Source organism: Erpetoichthys calabaricus, chromosome 2, assembly GCF_900747795.2.
Source record: "Erpetoichthys calabaricus chromosome 2, fErpCal1.3, whole genome shotgun sequence".
Lineage (NCBI taxonomy): Eukaryota > Metazoa > Chordata > Cladistia > Polypteriformes > Polypteridae > Erpetoichthys > Erpetoichthys calabaricus.
In genome coordinates, this window is record NC_041395.2 from 5,181,951 (window position 1) to 5,203,930 (window position 21,980).

Sequence of the window (21,980 nt, forward strand, 5' to 3'; positions counted from 1 at the left end):
AAAAACTCAGCCCTCCACTATAAATTTGGCATATCATTTAAGACTTCTACTCTATTCAGGGAAAAACTCATTTTTTCCACCAATGTTCACAGACCTCCAAGTACAGTAGAGTCTCGCTTATCCGACATAAACGGGCCGGCAGAACGTCGGATAAGCGAAAATGTCGGATAATGGGAGGTGTTAAGAAAAAGCCTATTAAACGTCAAACTATGTTATAATTTTACAGATTACGAGCCTAATACAGTGGAACTTCAGTTTAAAAACATCTCTGAGCACGTACAAGTCGGGTTATGACCAAAACATTCGCCAAACTTTTGCCTCTGTGCATGACCACACACTCAGTATAGGAACAAGCCAGTTTCCCTTTTGGTTTGTGCACACCGATGATTTCCGGACGTGTTCAGTCTCTCCCTGTGCAGCGTTAGAGAGAGAGCGCGAGAGAGAGACACAGACACACACACGCGAGAGAAAGAGAGACACACGCACAAACATGCGCACACGAGAGAGACGCACACACACACACGGGCCACATAATCCACTGTAATCATGTTTTACAACAAAACAACAGAAAAATTTAACTGAAAAAATGAACTTAGCAGTACTTGCTAACCTCCTGAAGAACTCAAAGATAAATATAATCTCATCCTGGTGATTTGTTGTGTTTCATTTCACCTCCTGGCCCTTTAATTGGTGTATGGCACTCAGTTTGCATCCACTGGAAGTGCACAGACCAACACAACTCAAGGAAACTTGGCACTGCCAGCCTTGCACCAGGTTGCCCATTTTACAACTGAACTGCACTTGTATTTCTTGACAGCAATGGAAGCCACGTCCTTGTAATTTGGATGGGCCACAATCAGAATATTATGGCTCAAAAAGTTGCAAAATGGCAATAAACAGAAATAAGGGTCTGCCAGTGCTCATCAGAAACTGAGTGCCAAGTCTGTTCTAAATGAGAAGCCGGTCTCCATGTCCAACAGCAGGTTAGGACAACAAATGGGATGCCAACAGGCAGACTTTACACTTCCACCCAACACCCATCCCAAACCTGTAAGAGGAAGCCTAAGCAAACCACCCAAAACCCATTTCTGGGTTTAAGGCACCCCGGCACTCCTCTAGTCACTCACAGGATGGTAAACATTGAAGAAGCCTTGGCAAGTGGGGAGACTGTAAGTTTCATCAATCTTCTCCACTCCACGAACAGTCATGAACATGGCAACTGGAGAGCCCAAGGCAAAGAAGTTAATAGGTTCAAAGTCCAGAGAATGGTAGAAGACGGACACCTGTCAAGAGAAGGTGAAAAACAGTAAGCGAGACAGGAAAATAAGAAAGTCCTGAAGGAACATCATAGCAGTGCCACACCTCCACACTTACCTGGCCTGTGCCAACCTCAAAGTGATCATAGTCCACATTTCTGGAAGAAATGGAACCCCCCATGGATGCTGACCTCCTGGGTTCCTGCTCTGTTAGGCTTCTGCTGGTGGCAGCCTCTGCTTTGGCCTTGTTAGCCTCCATTTCTGCCCTCTTTTCAGCTGCCACTTTCTGCTGTTGCTGCTGAGAGAAACGGAAAAGAGTCAAATACCAAGCAGCATGGCATTTCCAGTCAGTGTCAGAGGAAGTGCAAGTGCCCACCTAGTCAATGCCCACTTCTCAGACTGCAGGTCTCACTCATGCATCAGTCCAGCCTGCAAGGTCCTGACCATATCAGTATGGGGGTTGAGACAAAAAGTACAAGATGTGGCAACACAGCATGGGCTTCTGCTTTAAGTGGCATCTTTGATGAAGGGCAGCTTTCAGCTTGCTATAAAAGAGCTGCTGCCGGAATGCCACACATCAAGAAGCCAAATGGCTGGCTGGGAACTTAGGCCTTTGGAAATGATTGTCTTTCTCCCACTTTCATGATGCCCCCAATGAAAGGCACTATAAAAGACAGCTTTCACTGCAACACCATGCTGCAGGCACAATGTATGTTACCTGTCCTGTTTCCTGTTTAAAGTCGTAGGTATGCTCATACTAAGTGAGAAGTGAAATGATTTGCACAAAAACTTTTAAGTTTTGCTTCAACATAAAATTGTGAACCACCACTGAAATTTGCAGCATCAGCCCTGCAAAAGCACACTAAGATGTATTCTGGTGCAGGTTGAGGGTAAAGAGGGCTTACCTTGAAGCAATCCCGGGGCGCTTCTCTGATAGGATCCTGGCTTGGATTGGATTATGTGGTGGGGAAAGTGAGTATAGATGGTGTTACCACTGACCCAAAATGGACAGATTTAGATGGAACTGGAGGTGTGAATGTGCAGACAGGTAGTGCGTGAGGCAGATGAGAGCATGGGGAGCTATGGGAGGAGCTGCAGAAGATCGGAGTGGAGGGCAGCCGAAGGTGGAGAAAGGGCTTGTGGGTGCACAGTAACGCCTAGGGAGCAACATTTCTTGTTTCCTACCCAAACAAAAAAATAGAAGTAATTTTAGCAAGTTTCATGTTTCACATCTGCAAAACTCCACGCAAAACAAGTTAAGGGACAGTTTTCATGAAATTAAACTCATTACTTTTGTCACACACCTGTTTCTAATCATGCATCCATCAAGCTAACCCACTTATCCAGGGCAGGGTCACGGGGCAGCTGGAGCCTACCCAGGCAATCAATGGGTGCAAGTTGGGATGGGACAGCTACTGGTTGTTACAATTTACTGCGGTGAAATACCTGATCATTTGTATACCGCTTCATATTTTAATTAGCACAATTACGGTGTTACCCAGGCAATCAATGGGTGCAAGTTGGGATGGGACAGCTACTGGTTGTTACAATTTACTGCGGTGAAATACCTGATCATTTGTATACCGCTTAATATTTTAATTAGCACAATTACGGTGTTTTGTCTAAAACGTACATATTTGTGCATATGTAGACGAATTAACTGCAGAGGAAGGCAATGACACAGTTTTAAAGCTCTTTCATGATTACAGAGCCTTTTCTGCTTATGCGCTGTCCCGATGTTTGTGTTACTCGTGTGTCCACACTGTTATTTTTACAAAGCGTGATCCGTCCAGTGTAATTTGTTCATTCAAGTCTTAACATCTAGTCATATGAACTGACCAAGAGTTAAACGTCAATTAAAACATTCAAAAAAGAAATACACTGGAGTACAGTGGCCTGATTGGACAAGGTGATGAACATTTTAAATAAGGTTACATGAGAGCACGGGATTGTGGGTATTTTGCACAATTTTAATGTTTTAATTTAATAAACAATTTCTCTTGCTTATTGCAAGCATAATCAATATCCTTTTTTAATCCCTATTTTAAAAATGTATCTTATTTGTTACTTAGAAATGTTATTTTTTCAGCGTGCACAATTCGGTAAGCTTGCGTGCACAGAATGTCACTCGCCACTTACGGATGTCTTGGCTGTGGAGTTTGCTGACTGGCAGTCCAGTGGAGTGCTGCAAAGTGACAGCAGGAGCCCAGGACGGAGCACACGCTGCCCTTCGTTTAAAATGTGCTTTAAAAGAAACTCGACTGAACCTTCTTAAAGTGAAGGCTGAAGTATATTCTTGCAATAAACTCAATACAAACATTCAGAAAATGGACTTAATCGGATTTGCTCCTTTTCATTTGACCAACTGCCCACTGCCAACTTGTTGTGACAATTCAGGCCATTCGCCTTTCTTTAAAATGAAACCTGAAAAGTAAAATTCAGTGAGACACACATGAAAGAACAGCTTTCCAGGAAATCGGCTCTAGCATGGCTCTCTAAAGGCTGTCACATGAGATGACTTTTCTGGCGTAGCTTTTATTTTCATAATCTTAGCCAGTTGGGGACAGTTGTGCTCCTGTGAAGCCAGTCGTCTAAGGTGACATGCCTAATGACCGAGTCTACAATAAAGTCAAACAGGTATGATTTTCTTGTTATTCGTAGGAGTGGGCTGTGTGCGCCGGAGAGTGGACAACGAAATGAACCAAGGAATGCTCATCTTGCTGTACAAATGTAGAGAAAGTAGCAGCGAGAAATGAGAAACATGTACTTTGAACCTCACAAACAGAAGAGAAGCTCACCTGTCAGATGTCTCGTATTTCACATATCGTAAGAGAATGGAAAAAGCAATTAAAGGACACAGTGCTGCTCCAATCTGGCAGCACATTATTGGCTGCCAGAATAAGGGGTGAGCACATCTGTGCTGCCAGATCGGCGCTCAGTCAGTAAAGTAGATATAGGCTATAATATCCAGTTGTGTAATCTGACAGGGTGTAGCCATGAGATCAGCACATAGTGTGGCATCAGCTTAACACTGAAATGGACATTTCAGTATAAAAACGAGGACTTTACCTGTCCTACCACCACTTGTCTTTACAGACTTTTATGGACATTTAGAAATGTCCTTTAGTTCTGGCAGCAGTTCATGGTAATCTCAAAGCCAATACGTTCAATGGCTACCTAACAACAGTCCTAGTCATTCTCAAACCAACTGACTCTAATTCGGTGGCACTGGGCACAGTGCAGGAAAAGGGCCTGAACAAGATACCAGTGCATCACAAGTTCCACTTACTTACACACCCACACTGGGACCGTTTAAACAAACTATCAGGGCTCTGAGAATGTGGCAGGGAGAACATTCAAACTCCGCATTGACAGTCAGGTGCTGGGTCTGCCCAGTGGGCGCTGGGTGGTCTCGTGGCCTCAGAACCCCTGCAGATTTTGTTTTTTTTTCTCCAGCCCTCTGGAGTTTTTGGGTTTTTTTCTGTTCTCCTGGCCATTGGACCTTCCTTTATTCTTTGTTATTTAGTATTTGCCTAATCTTATTTTTCTTTTATCTTATAAAGCACTTTGAGCTCCAGCATTTGTATGAAAGCCTGCTATAGAAATAAATGTTGTTGAACTGCGCACACTGAATCTGTAAAGTGGCAGTGCCAATCAGTGCGTACTACTGTGCCACCTCAGTTACGGATATATTAACTAACTGCTACTAAATTTCTCCTATTTCTTTAATTCACAGCACTCACACCTACAGCCTTATGCTGACTGCGTAACTGCTTTAAAGCTGCAGAAAATTCTATCCTGACAGGAAAAACACTGGCTGAAAAAGTTAAAAAGACACTGAGAGTTATCAGCCCGATTTATTTGGCTGCAAGTCTGTTTTTTTGCCTCAATATGAGTGGAAACTGCTGTATGCAAAGTTAAATATTTAAAGTGAAAATAGCTGAAAACTTATCTACTTAAAATTTTATAAAGCACTGTAAATATCAGAAAGAATAAGCTGATCCATGAAAAAAAAAGCTCAAAGTATTAATATTAGAGTGCTTTTATATAAAAAATTAATTGCACAGGCTTTACATGGTAGAATATTAGACAGACAGACCGAACTTTATTTGTCTCCTGTGTAAATTTAGCTTTTTACAGAAGCCCTTTAAAAACATAAATAGGTAGATGAGCCGCTTAAAGTCATCAACACTGGCACCCCACAAGGAACAGGCCGGTCTGCTTTTCTCTTCACTCTGTACATCTCTTACATTTTCATACAAAAAAGTGCTACATAAATAAATGTTGTTGTTGTAGAAATACAATAGCAGGTCAGGTCACTTGTGGAAATTCTCAGCTCAGTTGATGGGTGTTGATAAAGAGGGATGAGACAAGGGAGAGGAGTCAGGGGGAGAACTCGGAGAATTATCTGCAACTCAACATCAGCAAAACCAGAGAACTGCTTATTGACTTTCACCGCACCAAAGAGCCTCGATGTCCAGTCACTATTAAGTGAGTCAGTGTAGAGGTGGTCCACATCAATGACTGGTTGGACTGGTCTCAGAACACAGAGGAACTACAGAAAAAAAAGGGCAACTTTCTTAGGTGACTGCACTCCTGTAATGTGGGAAGTAACATCCTTCACATCTTCTACAACTCTGTGATGGCCAGTTTGGTGTGCTGGGCTGGTGACATCACTTCAAGACAGGACCACCGAATCAACAACTAAAAGGGCACGCTCAGTTATGGGACACACTCTGGATCCCCTGGAGGTCACAGAAAAGGAGAAAATGAAGACCAAACTGACAGTCATTTTAAACAATGCTGTACCTCCTCTCTCTGATACACCAACACTGAGGACCTCGAGACAAAAAAGTTTTCAGCAGAAGTCAACAAACATTGGTGGTGGCGGGGGGGGTCCTTAACACCAACAACAGTACATCTGTATAGCGCCTCACAGGGAGTGGGCCTGTTTTTGTCTCTTTTTAGTCATTCTGGTGTGCATTCGGACCATAGAGTTTGTGTATGTATGATGTATGCAAATATGTGTATGTGTGTGTATGTATATAGTGGCGGATGGCCGGGGCCCTTGCCCAGCTGGGACACCTCTTCTTTGTATGGTCTGGGGGAACAAGCATGGACAGAAGACTACCTCCCCATGAATGCTAGATGGCAGCCCCCATGGGTGGCAGTGGTGCCTTGGATTACTGCAGGGCTCCAGGTGAGATGGAGTATTTTTTAAACTGGTTGGGATCCGGGGGTGCCACCAGGGGGTGCTGTAGTCGTTCCTGAGTCAGTGTGGTTGTTCCGCCACACCTGAAAGTGCAGCTGAATATAGGTCATCAATCACCTGGAGCACCTCCGGTGGGCTATAAAAGGAGCCAGCAACCACCACTCTAGGAGCCAGAGTCGGGAGGAGGAGGAGGAGTGGAGGAGAAAAGAAAAGGACTGAGAGACAAAGATAAAGTAAAGAAAGGAAAGTGTGTGATTGGGCTGTTGGGGACACTGTATATAGAAAGGAATGCTTTTGTATTTGTGCCTCTAGTATCCATCTGTGTCAGGTTAATGTGTTATAGCGCCATCTATCTTCCACTATATTTTATATATATATTTATTTAGTGTATAAATATATGTGTGTGTATATACAGGGTAAGTCAAAATTATGTTAACACTAATGGATTCTTTTTATCTCGACCATACCTTTCCAGGTCATGGTGGACCACTGCCATGGCCTCCACACACCCCTGATTTCACACCCTGTGATTTTTGGTTATGGGTTATGGTGAAGGAGCACATGTATAGCAGGAAAGTTCAGTGATATCAATGACCTGAAGGACAGAACACGGACTCTGGTGTTATCTACTCCCTGCGAAATGTTGCTCGTTGGTTTCTGTGTGGTGAACATGATGGCGAACAGCTTGAGACATTCCTGTGAATCATCTTGCACATATGAAGTATGTTTTGTGAATAAATTGTTTCCGCTATTCAAATGTTAACATAATTTTGACTCACCCTGTATGTGAGTACATGATGATTCAGGGGTTCACTGGCAAACTTGAGATGGGCCTGTACATGAGCCTTCTTGAGCAGAGGGACCTTACGGGCACCATTATGGCATAATGTGTTACCAATGGTGTTCTTGGTGACTGTGGTGGTGCCAGCTGCCTTCAGATCATTAACAAGTGTGTAGTAGTTTTGGGCTGACCCCGCACCTTTCTCATCATCATCCTCCTCACCTCAGGAGGCAAAACCTTGCATGGACCTCCAGACTGAGGGCAGTTAATGGTCATTTTCTATTTCTTTATTTCTAACAGTTGTCACCTTCTCACCAAGCTTCTTGCTGATGGTTTTGTAGCCCACTCCAGTCTTTTCTCTGACATCCTTTGATGGCCCCTTGGTGTTGCCTACGGTGGTGGAGAGGTTGGAATGGAAGAAACTGAGTTTGTGGACAGGTGGGCTTTATACACATAATGAGTTCAGATCAGGGGTATCTGTGATTGATTGATTGTAATCTGTGTGCCACATGGGCAAACCGCCAATCTGTGGGAGCCAGAATTCTGGCTGGGTTGTAGGGGGAAATCGAATCCTTATTTCACTCAATGACATGCAAATCAATTTATAATTTTTATGTCACGTGTTTTTTCTGGATTTTTGATTGATATTCTGTCTCTCCATTAAAATGAAATGACCATATAAATTTGAGACTGTTCATCTCTTTCTAAGTGAGGAAACTTACAAATTCAGTAAGGGATTCAAATACTTGTTTCCCCCACTGCATTTTAATATTGTGAGATAAATTATTATGTACCTTATCTTTGATTTGTGCTCAGTTAAATATGTTTAAAATGCATTGACAAATCACTACTTTTACACAGTATCTCAACCTTTTTGGAAAAGAAGTTATAGGTCATTTGCAATGGACGACTTTTACCCAGTTTACCCCATCTCTGGCTCCTGTGACCCTTTGTGTCGGGGCTCACTACCAAAGATAAAGTATTCCAAGCTGACAAATGGCCAGAGCTGGCAGTGGGTACCTACCTGGGCGCTTACTCTGTCTTTCACTAACTGGATGAGCTTCTTCCTGGGACCCAGAGGAATTCCCATCTCTTTCAGATCGTCCATTGTGCACAAAAGCTGATAAGACAGAAATAGCAAAAAGATGATGAGAGAGACAGAGAGAGAAAGGGGTCACTGGGTAGACCAGCTGATACCCTAACCATATAATCCGATTGATGTGACAGGATTACTCCACAGAGTGACCTCATGCTGCTTGCAGTCATGAATGTCAGCGCATGATTCAAACTGTGAGCAAATGGGGACTGAACTTTGCATCTCCAGAATAAAAACTCCATCCTGCCCACAATGAGAACCCACCAGTGATTCCATGTCAATCTGCTCCCGCTCAAAGGTGCCCAGGTATTCAGATAAACCGAGGCCTTCCAGTGCAAATGCCAGACTGACTGGCTCCTCCACAACATCTTTGCCATTTGCTTCTTCCAACACCTGCTCGTCAACTGGTGCTGCATCCTCCACAGCTTTATTGGGGTGAGCCTGAGGACCAAAGGAGATAACAACTGTAAGAACAAGGGGGGAGAGCATAAGGAGAAAAGGGGTGTCTGTGAAGCAGTAACAATGAGCTCACGTCAGTGTGACCAGCATGTGGTGCTCAAGTAAGAAATCTTGGATTCTGCAGGAGACACCATCCTTCAAATGTATGGACAAGCAACAACCTAGCAGCCGCAGCCAACATCTCAGTGAAGATACAAGCAGAAAGGATGGCATCCTGATCAGGGTATCTCCTAGTGGTAATAATTTGATGCCTTACTATTAATGATCAGAAGAGGTAATCCTTGATGCTCATTTTTTAACTATGCTCACACTTCCTGAGGCTCCACTGTCCTATTGTACCCAATGTGGGATATTGTTGTGTTGCATCAAAAGAAAAGGCAAGAGTTCAGATGCCACAGCTGCCATTTTCATGGATGGCAGCGAGTAACCCAATACCCGTTCATCTAATTAACTCTGCTTCTTTGTGGCAGGCTGGCACTCTGGTTTTGACAAAACGTTGGGACATACAGAGAGCTTTAAATTGTACAACAGTCAGCCTTGGATTCTGCAGTATCTTGAACTTTTAGTAACATTCTTGTGCGTCATGGTGCCAAACAGTGGACATGTGTTGCATGTTGGATGGACATGTAAGCAGGGATTTCATTGGACTCTGTACAAAGGACAATGTAACTGTCCCACTGCAATGCATCCTCAGAGTTTGCCACATGGCAAATAGCCAGATCAGGCTTAGGTCTTTTGACTTTCTCACACTGAGGCAGATGTGTGTGGGCAGAGTCACGTGTGGGCATATCACGACTCAACTAAATGCTTGTGCCCACAGGTCACTGTCTGAGCAGTAATGAACGTTGCTTTTTGTTCTCATTAGTTCAGGCATATCTTACCTTTACCTGGTCAGCAGTGGAGTGAACGGCCCTTACTTCTCCATTAATGAGAGGGGGAGATGGCAGGAGGCCGCCACGTCCGCACACATCCTTCTGATTCGACAGGATGTCAAAAAGAATAAGAGCACCTGGAAACAGAAGGAAAACCAAAAAGGGAAATTTATAGGGGGGGGGTTACTCCTGGCACATGCAGAGAAGAGTGACTACACAGTGTGGTCAAAATGGGTCCGTTTACTAATCTGCTAGCCATTCCTTCATTTTATGAAGGCCCTGCAACTCTCAATTTAAATGGATAGACAGCAAGTCTTGACAGCACTGGCATGGAAATGAAGATAAAACAGTGGAGCTCCTTACAGGTGCCAGCCAAAAGGGCAGCCATGATGGTCTCACTTTGACAGACTGCCGTACTGCAGTTCTCTATGTCCATGAAAAAGAAAGCATTTGGGGCCTGAGGAGCAACTCTGTCCTGCCTCCACTACCCTACAACAGTTGCTGCACTTAGACGAGGGTGATGGATGTAAGAGACCACAAACCACATGAAAAGACTTTAGGGACTTTCACAACTCGACTTGATGTTTTTTTGGAAGAAATAAGTGGATAGGACCGGCGAGCTTTGTTGGGCTGAATGGCTTGTTCACATCGTGTTCTAATGTTCTAATATAAGGGGCAAATATGCCACCAACATGGCACAGTAATAAGAACAAACTTAATATGAAACCTATTGAAAAGGAGGGGTTGAGTATTTTAAAGAAACTGCCGTAAGACAGAATGTTTTACCACAATTTTATGACACATCGCCCAATTCGTAATGGGCATTTCTATGGTTACAATAACCCATTTGATTCCAACAAATCAAGTCCCTAGAGAATGCCAGTCTCCTGCTGGCACCCTGACATCAGGACAATCTCAAAGAAACTCCTGCAAACACTCCACACTGTCACACACGTGCCTGCAGCCAAACCACCCCTAAGAGGCTCATCAGTGAGGGGTACACGCACCAGGTCAGGTGGGCAGCATGCCCTCACAATGCCAAAAATAGTGGCACCTTGACATTTTTCAAGTAGTGCACCAGTTTTTCCAGAAACTGTTCAAATTAAAAATGGTATTGACATGTGCAATTCTTGTATGTGTAGTGAAATAATATTAAAAATGTTGGAAAAGATGACAAAACATTATCTCATTCTATCTATAAATCCTACAATGGAATGGACTTGACAACATTATTTTCACTTTTCATGACTTTTCATGATTTGTCAGTAAACTCGCCTGTGAAGAGTCAGTCACAGGTCCTTGCAATACATGAAGTTTACATTCAACCGGATTGAACTGATTCAATTTCTGTACCCCACAAAGTCCATTTTGCCTTTATTCTGTTTTTCTTTGTGTTTAAAATTTTTTAGCGCTCTCTTCATGACGTCGTTGCACCGCCATTTTGGATTCACACAGTCTTGGATTTGCAGTGGCGTCGTGTGTATCATCATCATTACTGTGACTATTCAAGAGGGATACTGGAGAACCCTCACCTACCAAGTAACGGGATAAAACAAAAGAAGGTGGTCCGCAGTGGTTAAACAGGTCAGGTTTAAAAGGTACGTTTGGCTTGGTGTTTCCAAACCTCTGTTTTTTGGTTAATATTTTGGGCTTTGATGCTTGTGCTATTCATCTTCTCAGACTTGCCCCCTGCCTGTTTGTTGGCTATCCTTTGCTGTGCCCCTTTCAATTAGTCCACCTCCTGGCCCCCAATCCATTCTCTGCAGAAGAAGTCAAGCCTGTTCATAAGAGAACTGAGAAAAGCCGTTTGTCACTATGCTGTTATGTGTCTGTGTTTACCACCCGATTGTGGAGTAAAGAGGCAAAAGCAGAGAACTGTCTGAAGACTTGAGAGAGAAAATCGAAACAAAGGCTACAAGAGACCTCAGTGTTCCTGTGTCCACCGTACACGATGTAATAAAGACATCTGAGATCCAAAACATCTCGTCCATGTTCGAGTGCAGGGCTAGTGTTCTTTTCTTTGATGGCTGAAAACAACGAGATGTTGTGCTTTACCAAAAGGCATCAGTTTGGCCTCACATATCCACAGGACATTCTTCTAAAAGGAGTTTTGCTTTTTGGCAAACACAGCCAGTCAGGCTTCCATATGTTTTCCCATCCTCCTGGGTCTCCTGCCACTGAGTTGGCAACAAATGATGCAAGCTAAAAACTTCTGTACCGCATGTTTGAAGATCAGCCCGAATCTGTCTGGCAGCTGACCAGGGTCCTCTCACAACAACAATCTGAACAATCTTCTGCAATTGCTCATCAACTTTTCCCTTAATCCACATCCACGGAGAGTATTGACAGTACCATGGGCCTGAACTTCTTGATAACATTGTGTATGGAGGACACAGGAGTACTCTAACACACACTGTCACATTTTAGTGTCTTGCCACCACCTGATCAAAGGCACCATGCAGTCCCTACATTGATGAATTGAAGGCCTTATGTCTACATGACCATCATCATCTAATTCTTCCACATCGAGCCTGAAAATCCTGAGGACTGATTTAGAGCATTTATGTTTGGTGGAATGCTGGGTGGTATTGTGGCCTTGGAACCCGTGCAGATTTTTTTTCCTCTGATGTGCTATCTGAGAGTGTTCTTGACATAGTAAATTCATCATTAGATATGGGGGTCTTCCCAGACTGTCTTAAGACTGCTGTAGTTAAACCCCTGCTCAAGAAAAATAACCTCAACTCCTTTTTTTGAAAATTTTAGCCCTATTTGATACCGTTGATCACAATATTCTTAGAAATCGCCTTAGTCAGTGGATGGGCCTCTCTGGCAGGGTCTTAAATTGGTTTGAGTCCTACCTGGCAGGTAGAAAATTCTTTGTTAGTTGAGGTAATTATACTTTGGAGATGCATGATATTCTATATGGTGGTTCACAAGGGTCTCTCCTGGGTTCGCTGCTCTTTTCTATCTCCATGCTTCCATGAGGTCAGATTATCTCAAGGCATAACGTGAGCCACCAAATCTATGTTAATGACACAACTGTATTTGTCAATAGCGCCTGATGACCCCGACTCTCTTGATTCACTGACCCCAAATGCCTTATGTGTGTTCCTGAGTGGTTGAGTAGTAATTTTCTCAAACTAAATAAGGAGAAAACAGAAATCTTAATGATTGGCAAAAATGGATTTAATTAGGTTATTTGAAATAAACTTGATGTATTAGGCTTAAAAGTTAAGATAGAGGTAAAGAATTTAGGGGTGATCATTGACTCTGACCTCAATTTTAAATCCAAGATTAATCAAATTACTAGGAAAGCATTTTTTCACTTAAGAAATATAGCAAAAGTTAGACCCCTTATAACTTTGCAAGATGCTGAAAAATTAGTTCACACTTTTGTTTTTAGTCAGCTAGATTACCGCAACGTACTCCTGTGAGGACCACCCAAAAAAGACATCAATCGGCTGCAACGAGTGCAAAATGGAGCTGACAGAATCTTAACTAGGAAAAGAAAAATCCAAGTACATCTCTCCAGTTCTGATGTCACTACATTGGTTACCTGTGTCATTTAGAATTGACTTTAAAATACTGCTGATGGTTTACAAGGTCTTAAATCATCTGACCCCGTCCTATATCTCAGAATGCCTATCACCTTACACTCCAAATCGTAATCTTAGATCTTCAGATGAGGGTCTGCTTAGAATTCCAAATGCTAACTTAAAAGAAGTGGTGAGGCAGCCTTCTGCTGTTATGCGCCTAAAATCTGGAATATGCGTTCACCGATAGAAATTCACCAGGCTAAAAAACTAATAACAACTTATTATTGTAATATGGCTTTCTCATACCTTCATTTTAGTGTAACCCCGATATTCTGTATAGACATTTAATTATCATTATTGGTGGCTCCGAAATTCGTACTAATCTCTACTTTCTCTGCTGTTCTTTTTCCGGTTTTCTGTGATGCCAATCTGTGCCACCACCACCACCACCTGATCAAAGCACCGTGCAGTCCCTCCATTGATAGATTGAAAGCCAGAGGTCCACATGACCATCAGCATCATCTAATTCTTTCACATGGAGCCTGAAAACCATGAGGACTAATTGAGATCATTTATTTTAGGGGGGCTGGGTGGTCTCATGGCCTGGAACCCCTGCAGATTTTGTTTTTTTCACAAACTCTCTAGAGCTTTTTTTGTTTTTTTTTCTGTCCTCCCTGGCCATTGGACCTTACTTTATTCTTTGTTAATTAGTATTGCCTAATTTTTCTTTTTTTTTTTCATTCTTCATCTTGTAAAGCATTTTGAGCTCCATACAAATAAATGATGTTGTTGTTGGCTCCTCTGACAGCTCTCTGCTTTTGCTTCTTTCTTCCATGTTCAGGGTGGCACACACAGACACAAAACAGCACAAGGAAGAACAATTTTGTTTTTTCAAACTTGTAAAAGTGTGGGCTTCTTATAGTGCAGGAACTTGCAACTCATCACAGGTTAAGTTTACTTACATGTTAAAAGAGACTCATCTGCTTGTTTTTTTGTTGTTCAACTGCAAACTCCAGACAGACATATGAATACCAAAGAATAATAAAAATTTTCTGGGAGAAATAGTTCATTATTTTTAAAAAAATGCAGAAGTGCCAGTATTTTTCAAACAGAGAGATTCCTGCCTTTTGTAGGAATACATGTGGTGGGTCATTGGCTCATTCCATTTCATAGCTTTGGCCATTGGTTTATGAACACCAACACCTGACCTATGTCAAGCCACTTCACACACCTTCCAGTGCAGTGTGTTAGAGAAGCAAACCCAGTCTGGACAAGCGCCCACTTACTACTGCTCGACTTGACAGAAAGAATGACCCACCTAGACTGTGCCCTGCTACGGACACTCCGCCTCTGAAGTCCGGGTTTCGGTGCTTGAACAGGGCCCACATGCGGTTCATTTCCTGACTCACAGTATCGACTATCGTCTGGCAGTAGGTGGGACTGCTGTAGAACAAGATGTCCAGCAGTGTCTCATTGGTGAAGTGTCGTAAGCGGCTAGTGCTTGGAAGAGTAATTTTTTTGATCCTCCTGTCAGAAACACAAAATGAAGAAGCTAGTCAGGCTTAAAAGTGAAGTAAGGCTGGGCAACAATTTTAATAAAAGGTGTTAGAGCTGCAGAAACACTTGTGCCCACCTAACTAGGTGGTCTATTGGCACTCTTTGTTCAATACAATTAAGACAAAGGAAAGCTTTATTCAAAGTCTGTAAGGACCTCCTTGATGAAACACAAATAGTTTAACAGAACAACCTGATGCACCTCTGAGGCTCTCTGAAATTCAAAAGGCCACAAAGTCATTGCAAAGTGGGAGATTTGCAGGCCCAGACAACTAAATTCATTTTTTTATTTCAACTTTCTTAAGGACAATATTTAACGAAACTAAAGAAAATAAAACAAAAATATTATGTCAAGCATAAACTACTATCTTTCCAAAGAGAAATAAAGACTTGCTATAATGTGCATCATAAGACCAATCTCACTTCTAAATAATGATGTTAACCCCTAAAGGTCAGCAGGTCCATTGACGGGACAGACACATGCGTGGTGGTATAGCCACCCTGTATTTAAAATCTTACTTTAACTGATCAGTTTCACTTGATCGTTTGCCTAAAAGTGTATAACTGTAGCCTGGAAATGGCACAGCAGGATCTTCATAGAGCAATCTGAGCATCTCTGATGTCACCACAAAGTCAGGGGGGAAAAAAAAAAGTGTACAAGCATGTGTCCTCTCAAGGGAGGTTGGGTATTGTGGCCAGTAGTTCCATGGTAGTTTCACATATGGGCTTTCTGTAAAGAATAATGTAAGAATGACATTTTAGAGATCCAAACTGCAAATTTGTCAGGCAAATTGAACAAGTGTATAGCTCTTCCTCATTCTCGGATAGTCAACATGCTTTAGAGATGACAAAATGGCAGTGAATTACTAGAGAGTGATGGATCGTCATTTGTTCTCACGGATCAGGTGTGTAGCGTTAATGAAACGGTGCGCCCAAAGGCATTTACTACCAAACAAGTTGTGCTGTTTGATATTGATGATGACACTGACAGAGTGTCCCAGCTAGATAAGATTGGCATCAAATGAATAATTGCCTTTTCAGGAAGGTTGGAATGAATCTGAAGATAAGTAAACACAAAATGCATTTTGTTTGCATTTAGGCACATATATACATGTGCATTTTTATAAATACTATACCAATATTAGCCATTCGAGGGACGCAGTGCAAAGGAGAGTGAAGGGTGATGATGGACAGTGAGCTACAAACGGCATTCCATGCCACAAAAACCAGTAATTCAGTGCAATATACACGAGTGGAGTGGACAATTCTGGTACATTTATGTAATATTACACCAGTCACCACACGATTCTAATATGGCATTGCACGTTGTATTGACATTGCTAACACAAACTGTTATATTCTTCACAATGAGATCTGCAAAGCAAAGGACACGGAGCCAATGAAACACAAGAACTGTGTAGAGTGTGGTGTGTTGTTGCAGATTCTTCTCACTCAGGCAGCACACGCTCCTCATGTCCCTGTTGTCAGGCGTCTGGTCGCAGCACAAAGGTCATATCTGGAAGAAGGGAATGTGTGAACTGCTGGCAGGAAAGCCCTTAGCAATGCACGGGCAGTAAGATGCTACTTTGTCTCATTGTGGACAGGAACTCTTTTGATGTGCAAGACATGTAAATTATCTGGTCTACTGATGTAAGAAATAAATGTGTAGAGTTTTCATTGTGTCTTGAAAGGAAAATGTTGAGTCATATTAAAAAACTTGCTGAAGGCATGTCATTTGCAATTTTAATTTTCTAATGTCTTGTATTTTTTATTTCAGTGGAGAACTTAAAATCTAAAAGGCATTTGTGCAATCTTTGGCTATTTCTACCACTCTTTTTAGCTATACTATAATGTAAACAACTTCAGCTGAAAAAAAGCAATAAATAAGACTTGGGGTAAAATTCCAATTTTCGTGGGGTAAACAGGCAGAGTTCAAAATCACTGCAAAGCAGTAAAAATGTTTAGGACTTTAGTGGGTTGACATCTTGGGAATAGGATCTGCTGAAATAATAGCTTGAAAGGCCCATTACTATCTTGTGATCAGTGCACAGTGAAATTCTTACTTGCATGTGCTAATCGACATACAACACGTCACCACTCTCCAGTGCCATTAGCGAGTACAAATACCTGACCTTGAATAGAGAACTAAGATGGATTCCTTAAAACACACACACGCGCGCGCGCGCGCACACACACATACACAGACAGACGTAGTGTGCAATTGTCAGTGTTTGGTTAATGTGATATAATCTCCTACATCACCTAAATCTCCAGAGGTGTTACTACTTCTGGATGAAAAAGCCCTCAATAGAGTTTAATGGTATTCACTGCACTGCACACCAGTGGTTTTGGCCCCAATATATCTTCATGGGTTAAACTATGCTATACTAGTCCTGTCCATAATAATCATACAAACTTGGACTATTTCAAATTCAAATGTAAAACCACACAAGGGCGTCCTTTATCACCAATACTTTTTCACCATTACTACTGAACCACTAGCTCTCCGTTTGGAAACAGTCAGGGTTAAAAGGGATCACATGTGAAGGGCTTGAACAGAAAAATCTCTCTTTTTGCTGATGTTACGATGCTTTTTTTATCTCGAACCTAAATTAATCTATGTCATTAATATTAAATCTGCTAAGATAATTTCATAAGATCTCCAGAATTCAAAATTAATTTCAATAAATGCACTTTTTTTTTCTCTTGCAAACCGTACCAAACTAGATTTTTGATGAATGTATCAGAACAATTTAAATACCTAGGAATTAATATGATGTTCACATCAGTGGTGTTACTAGAATTTGATGGTCCATGTGATATATTAAGTTAAATTAAATCCAATGACCATCATGAATGAGACACATCAAGCGTATAAGCTACATAAAAGGTTAATAGCCATAATTAAGCTTTATTAAGTTGTGGGAATGACAACACCATTAACCTTTTCATTCTTATGTCAAATATGCAAGCATGCTAATAATAAAGCCTTTTAAAACTCAACCAGGAAGATGTCATGGGTGCCCCAGTTCAGCCTATACTTATGCCACTGGTTCACATACAGTATATCCTGTCTTGAATCGTCTAAAATGTATCAGGGACAAGATCCCACCTGTGAAGGACATCAATGAGTGTCCACATCATTAGGTTGCATTTTCTAGGAAAGTCCTACACTTGAACTATTTTGGGCAAAAGTATCTGTAGATCTCTCACTTTGGATTTAAAATACCCCTAGTGCCTTAAAAGCAATATCTAGAGTAATAAATTGTAGTGAGTTGTTCAGTATCCAATATCCTCAAGTAAAAACAAAAGAAAATAAATCATTCAATCAATTAAGTCAGAAGATCTACAAGATGTAAAAACCTCCTGTATCTGTAGGAACTGGTAATGTCCTGATCGGCCAAGTGAAACGAGACATTCCTCCAACTTCAGTAAGTGCCCATTCTGACGGATGCTGACCATGGCCACAAAGAAGAAACTGCAAATGTATCCCTTGTAACATTTATCAGGACACCTGAGTAACATCACTTGTTTCATGTTGGTCACACATGCAAATAAGAATTTCATTATACTAGGTACACAAGAAAATATTAGTATTATTAATATTTATCAAATAGTTATACAGTGCCTTTACTATCTATCTTTAATATGATTTCTATTTATCTATCTATATTTTATTTAGTGCCTTTCCCTATCCATCTCACTTTATTTTTAATACAGAGAAATCTTGGATTGCGAGTATTTTGCAAGACGAGCTAAAATTTTTAATAAATTTTTAACTTGATAAACGAGCGAGGTCTTGCAATACGAATAGTACGTAAATGCTTTGTCCGATGAGCGTCACGTGGGGATTGTGGGTAATCGTCTCCCATTCTCGGTCTCAGTCGACTTTCCTCACTCATTTAGTCAAAATCCGTATAAGCGTATACTGTTTACTATAGCATGGTGACCACGTGTGTGTGTTGTAACGTGCGAGTCCCTGTCATGCACCCCAAAATACGAGGCTGAGTCTCAGTACTTTAACACCACCAGCTTTATTCAGCTTGAAACAGGAGCAGCACGTTTATTTATTGTAGTGGGATCTACCACTCCCTCCTATACAGTGACACAGCAATCAGGCAGGGTCGTGACCAGGTTAGTGGCTAAGTAATACTGTGCCCTTGCATTTATAATGTTCCTTGCATCACCCATCGACAGCAGGCACTTATAGCTTGACCGCAATCTTTTCTGACTCACTTTTACAGCGAACTGCTACAACGCTGGGAGCCTGCAGTTGCTTTGGGACACTCTTCCGCGTGTTGTCCCATTTGGGGGAATCCCAAAAGAGTTTAGAAACCTTACAGTGCGTAAAGCATTTTTTTTATTTTGTGTCCAAGTGTAGTGACTGTCACTGGATAGGTTTCCTTGTTAAAGTCGCAAAGAAAGAAAAAAGATTCTAGTGAGCCAACAGATGATAGTGATTCCGTTACAGTGAAGATTTTTTATTAATCATTTTTATATAAATATTTGTGGGTTGTGAAACGAATTATCTGAGTTTCCACTATTTCTTATGGGGAAATTCGCTTTGATATACGAGTGCTTTGGATTACAAGCACGTTTCCGGAACGAATTATGCTCGCAAACCGAGGTTCCACTGTAGTGCCTTTCCCATCTATCTGCAGTATATTTAATCCATTCTCGTTCACAGCACTGGAGGGTAGTGACGTATTGCAGGTTGGTCAGACATGCAAGTAAGAATGTCACTGTACTCTGTATAGGGGACAGCAGGAGTACAAATACTACCAGATGTGATTAAAGTGTGCTATGAAAGATTGGTTGAAATGTCCTGTGCCACACAACACGCCTGGATAGTCACTCTGCTTGACTGAAAGAATCCCAATCCACCTTTTTCAAGAGGGTGAAAGTGATGTTCCAGATCAGAGGTGTCAAACGCTTGGTTCAGCCACTTTCTTCATTACTACCCAATTAATACAGCTAAGTCAATTAAAATTAATTCAAGACTCAGACCTCTTCATGGTTTCTTTTTTCCTTAATTAGCAGCCAAACATGATGTGCAAAACAGGGGGAGAGGTGACTGGTGAACCCGATCTCATTCACATCTGTGTGTCTCATCATACAACATTAAACATTTGAAAAGAAAGAAAGGCGAAGGTCTGAGAAATATGGATGTCCTCTGACCACAAAGCAAGAAAAGAAAACCAAGTTCTAGAAATGCTAGGTGGGGAAGAATGAGGGCCCTAAAGAGCTGTGGAATCAAATCAGGGGTTTCATTACCAAAAAGAAGGAGCTTCTAACCAAGAAACGGGTTGGAATTGGAGGCCACTGACTTAGTTGGTCATCTGTTGACTCACTCTGCACCCCATTTTTGTTTGGCTACTAAATAAAAGTAAAAAGTTAACAGCTGAGAGGTGAGAATCTTTAGAATCAAGTCAACCAAAACAAAGTCATTAGCAGCAGGGATTGCCTCCTAATTGAGAAAGTGGATATGAACAAAATCCTGCAGCCCTCTTGGAGTTTGACAGCCCTGTTCTAGATTATCTCAAACAGGGAAAAATCAAATTCTCTTTAATCAGGTTATGTTAAAAACTTGCGTCTGGAACTCACCAATGCAATCCTAAAGTAAACATGCCAGGCCCATTTGCGAACTTTTCTGCCTCTTTATTCTACAGAAGGAGCCATTGCAGACAGGGATTCATTATCTGTACAGCTCTCTTAGTTAAATGAGTGTCGATTTAAATTAAGCTTTTCTGGAACACATTATCCTACTTGCTAGGTCATTTTCACTAGGATTGCACTTTGGTTATTATGTTTTGTTTCTTAAATTAAAAAAAAGCTATTAAAAAAGTTTGCAACAAATGAATTACTATGAACTCCTCAGTGAGTTTCATTAAAATGCTTTATATATACAGTGAACCCTCGTTTATCACGGTTAATCCGTTCCAGACTCTACCGCGATAAATGAATTTTCGTGAAGTAGGATTCTTTATTTATAAATCGAATATTTTCACAGTTAGAGTATAGAAAACCTTTTTACGACCTTCTAAATACGATTTTTAACATTATTAGAGCCCTCTAGACATGAAATAACACCCTTTAGTCACCATTACACTCATATTACCCAATATATTAGACAAAATAAGAGAAAATAAGACATATTAGATGTTACAAATATATTATTATTATTGTACTGTACATTTAATTACACACACACACACACAGTTCTTACACACAACCACTAACCTATGAAGGCAGTAGCTCAATAGGAGAGTCTTCAGGTTGTAAGCTGGAGCGCTGATCGCACCCTCAGAGGACACAGACGCCCCTGGGAAAACCCCTGAAACAGCTGACAGTCTACCTTCACGTTGCTCCTTACCCTTCTTACTTGCGCTATAATGTGCGATAAACCTCTCACACGGTACTCTGCTTACTTAAAAGTATTGTGCAGCGCCTCTCAGCTTTGGAATTGGTTGTTTTGTTTCTCTCTCTCTCAGACATTCTCTGCTCCTGGCGGAACTGTCATCTCTGTCTTGTCATGGAGCACAGTTTAAACTTTTGAAAAAGAGACAAATGTTTGTTTGCAGTGCTTTGAATAAAGTTCTTTTTTTTCTACAACCTCCTGTGTCTCTGTGCAAATCTGTGACCCAAGCGTGACAAGGTGGTGCAGTATCTTCAGCAGGTGTGTCATTGTCTTCTTCCGCTGAAGGAGTACTAGGAGTAGGCAGTGGGTGTCTGGGTGCGCGGCTGAAGAACATCTTGATAGGCAGTTGCTGGCGCTGTCTTTTCATATGCGTGAGGAGGCTTTTGTAGGGTATTGCCATCTTTGATCATATCCAAGAGTTTCACCTTCTCCTGGATGGTAAGCATCTTCATCCGGCGCTTAGTTTCATTGTCAGAAGGCTTAGAAAAAGCAGTACGTTTAGCAGCCATTGTGGGGCTTAGATAAAAGTTCTCAGAAAGCGCATGCGTAGTGACGTAGGCTTGTATGAGAAAAAATTGCAATAGAGTGAAGCTGCGAAAGTCGAAGCGTGATATAGCGAGGGATCACTGTATATATAAAAAGAAACCTCTAAAGATGCCTGAGAGAGCAACCGTGATTAACTGACAATTTTGTGGCAAACCAGTGGCAGCTGAACCAGAAATAATAAGAGCAAGAAATTACAGACATGGGCAAGAAGTTATCAAAGCTTCTGCAAGAAACTGTGACTTGCTTGGTA

The 21,980-nt window shown here is 41.6% G+C and overlaps 1 protein-coding gene across 2 annotated transcripts in view; it reads right to left on the bottom strand.

Moving 5' to 3' along the window:
* The window catches only part of sec23ip (SEC23 interacting protein), a 124,769-nt gene that overhangs the window by 33,754 nt on the left and 69,035 nt on the right, over positions 1-21,980 (bottom strand). The window contains exons 9-14 of one of the 2 annotated variants that reach the window (XM_028825607.2): positions 14,531-14,739; positions 9,686-9,813; positions 8,610-8,786; positions 8,274-8,369; positions 1,375-1,551; positions 1,128-1,283 (exon numbers count right to left, since the gene is read on the bottom strand). In XM_028825607.2, the coding sequence (XP_028681440.1) occupies positions 1,128-1,283; positions 1,375-1,551; positions 8,274-8,369; positions 8,610-8,786; positions 9,686-9,813; positions 14,531-14,739 (943 nt within the window). Of the gene's footprint in view, positions 1-1,127; positions 1,284-1,374; positions 1,555-8,273; positions 8,370-8,609; positions 8,787-9,685; positions 9,814-14,530; positions 14,740-21,980 lie in introns of both variants that reach the window. The other variant, XM_028825606.2, reaches the window with a different exon arrangement.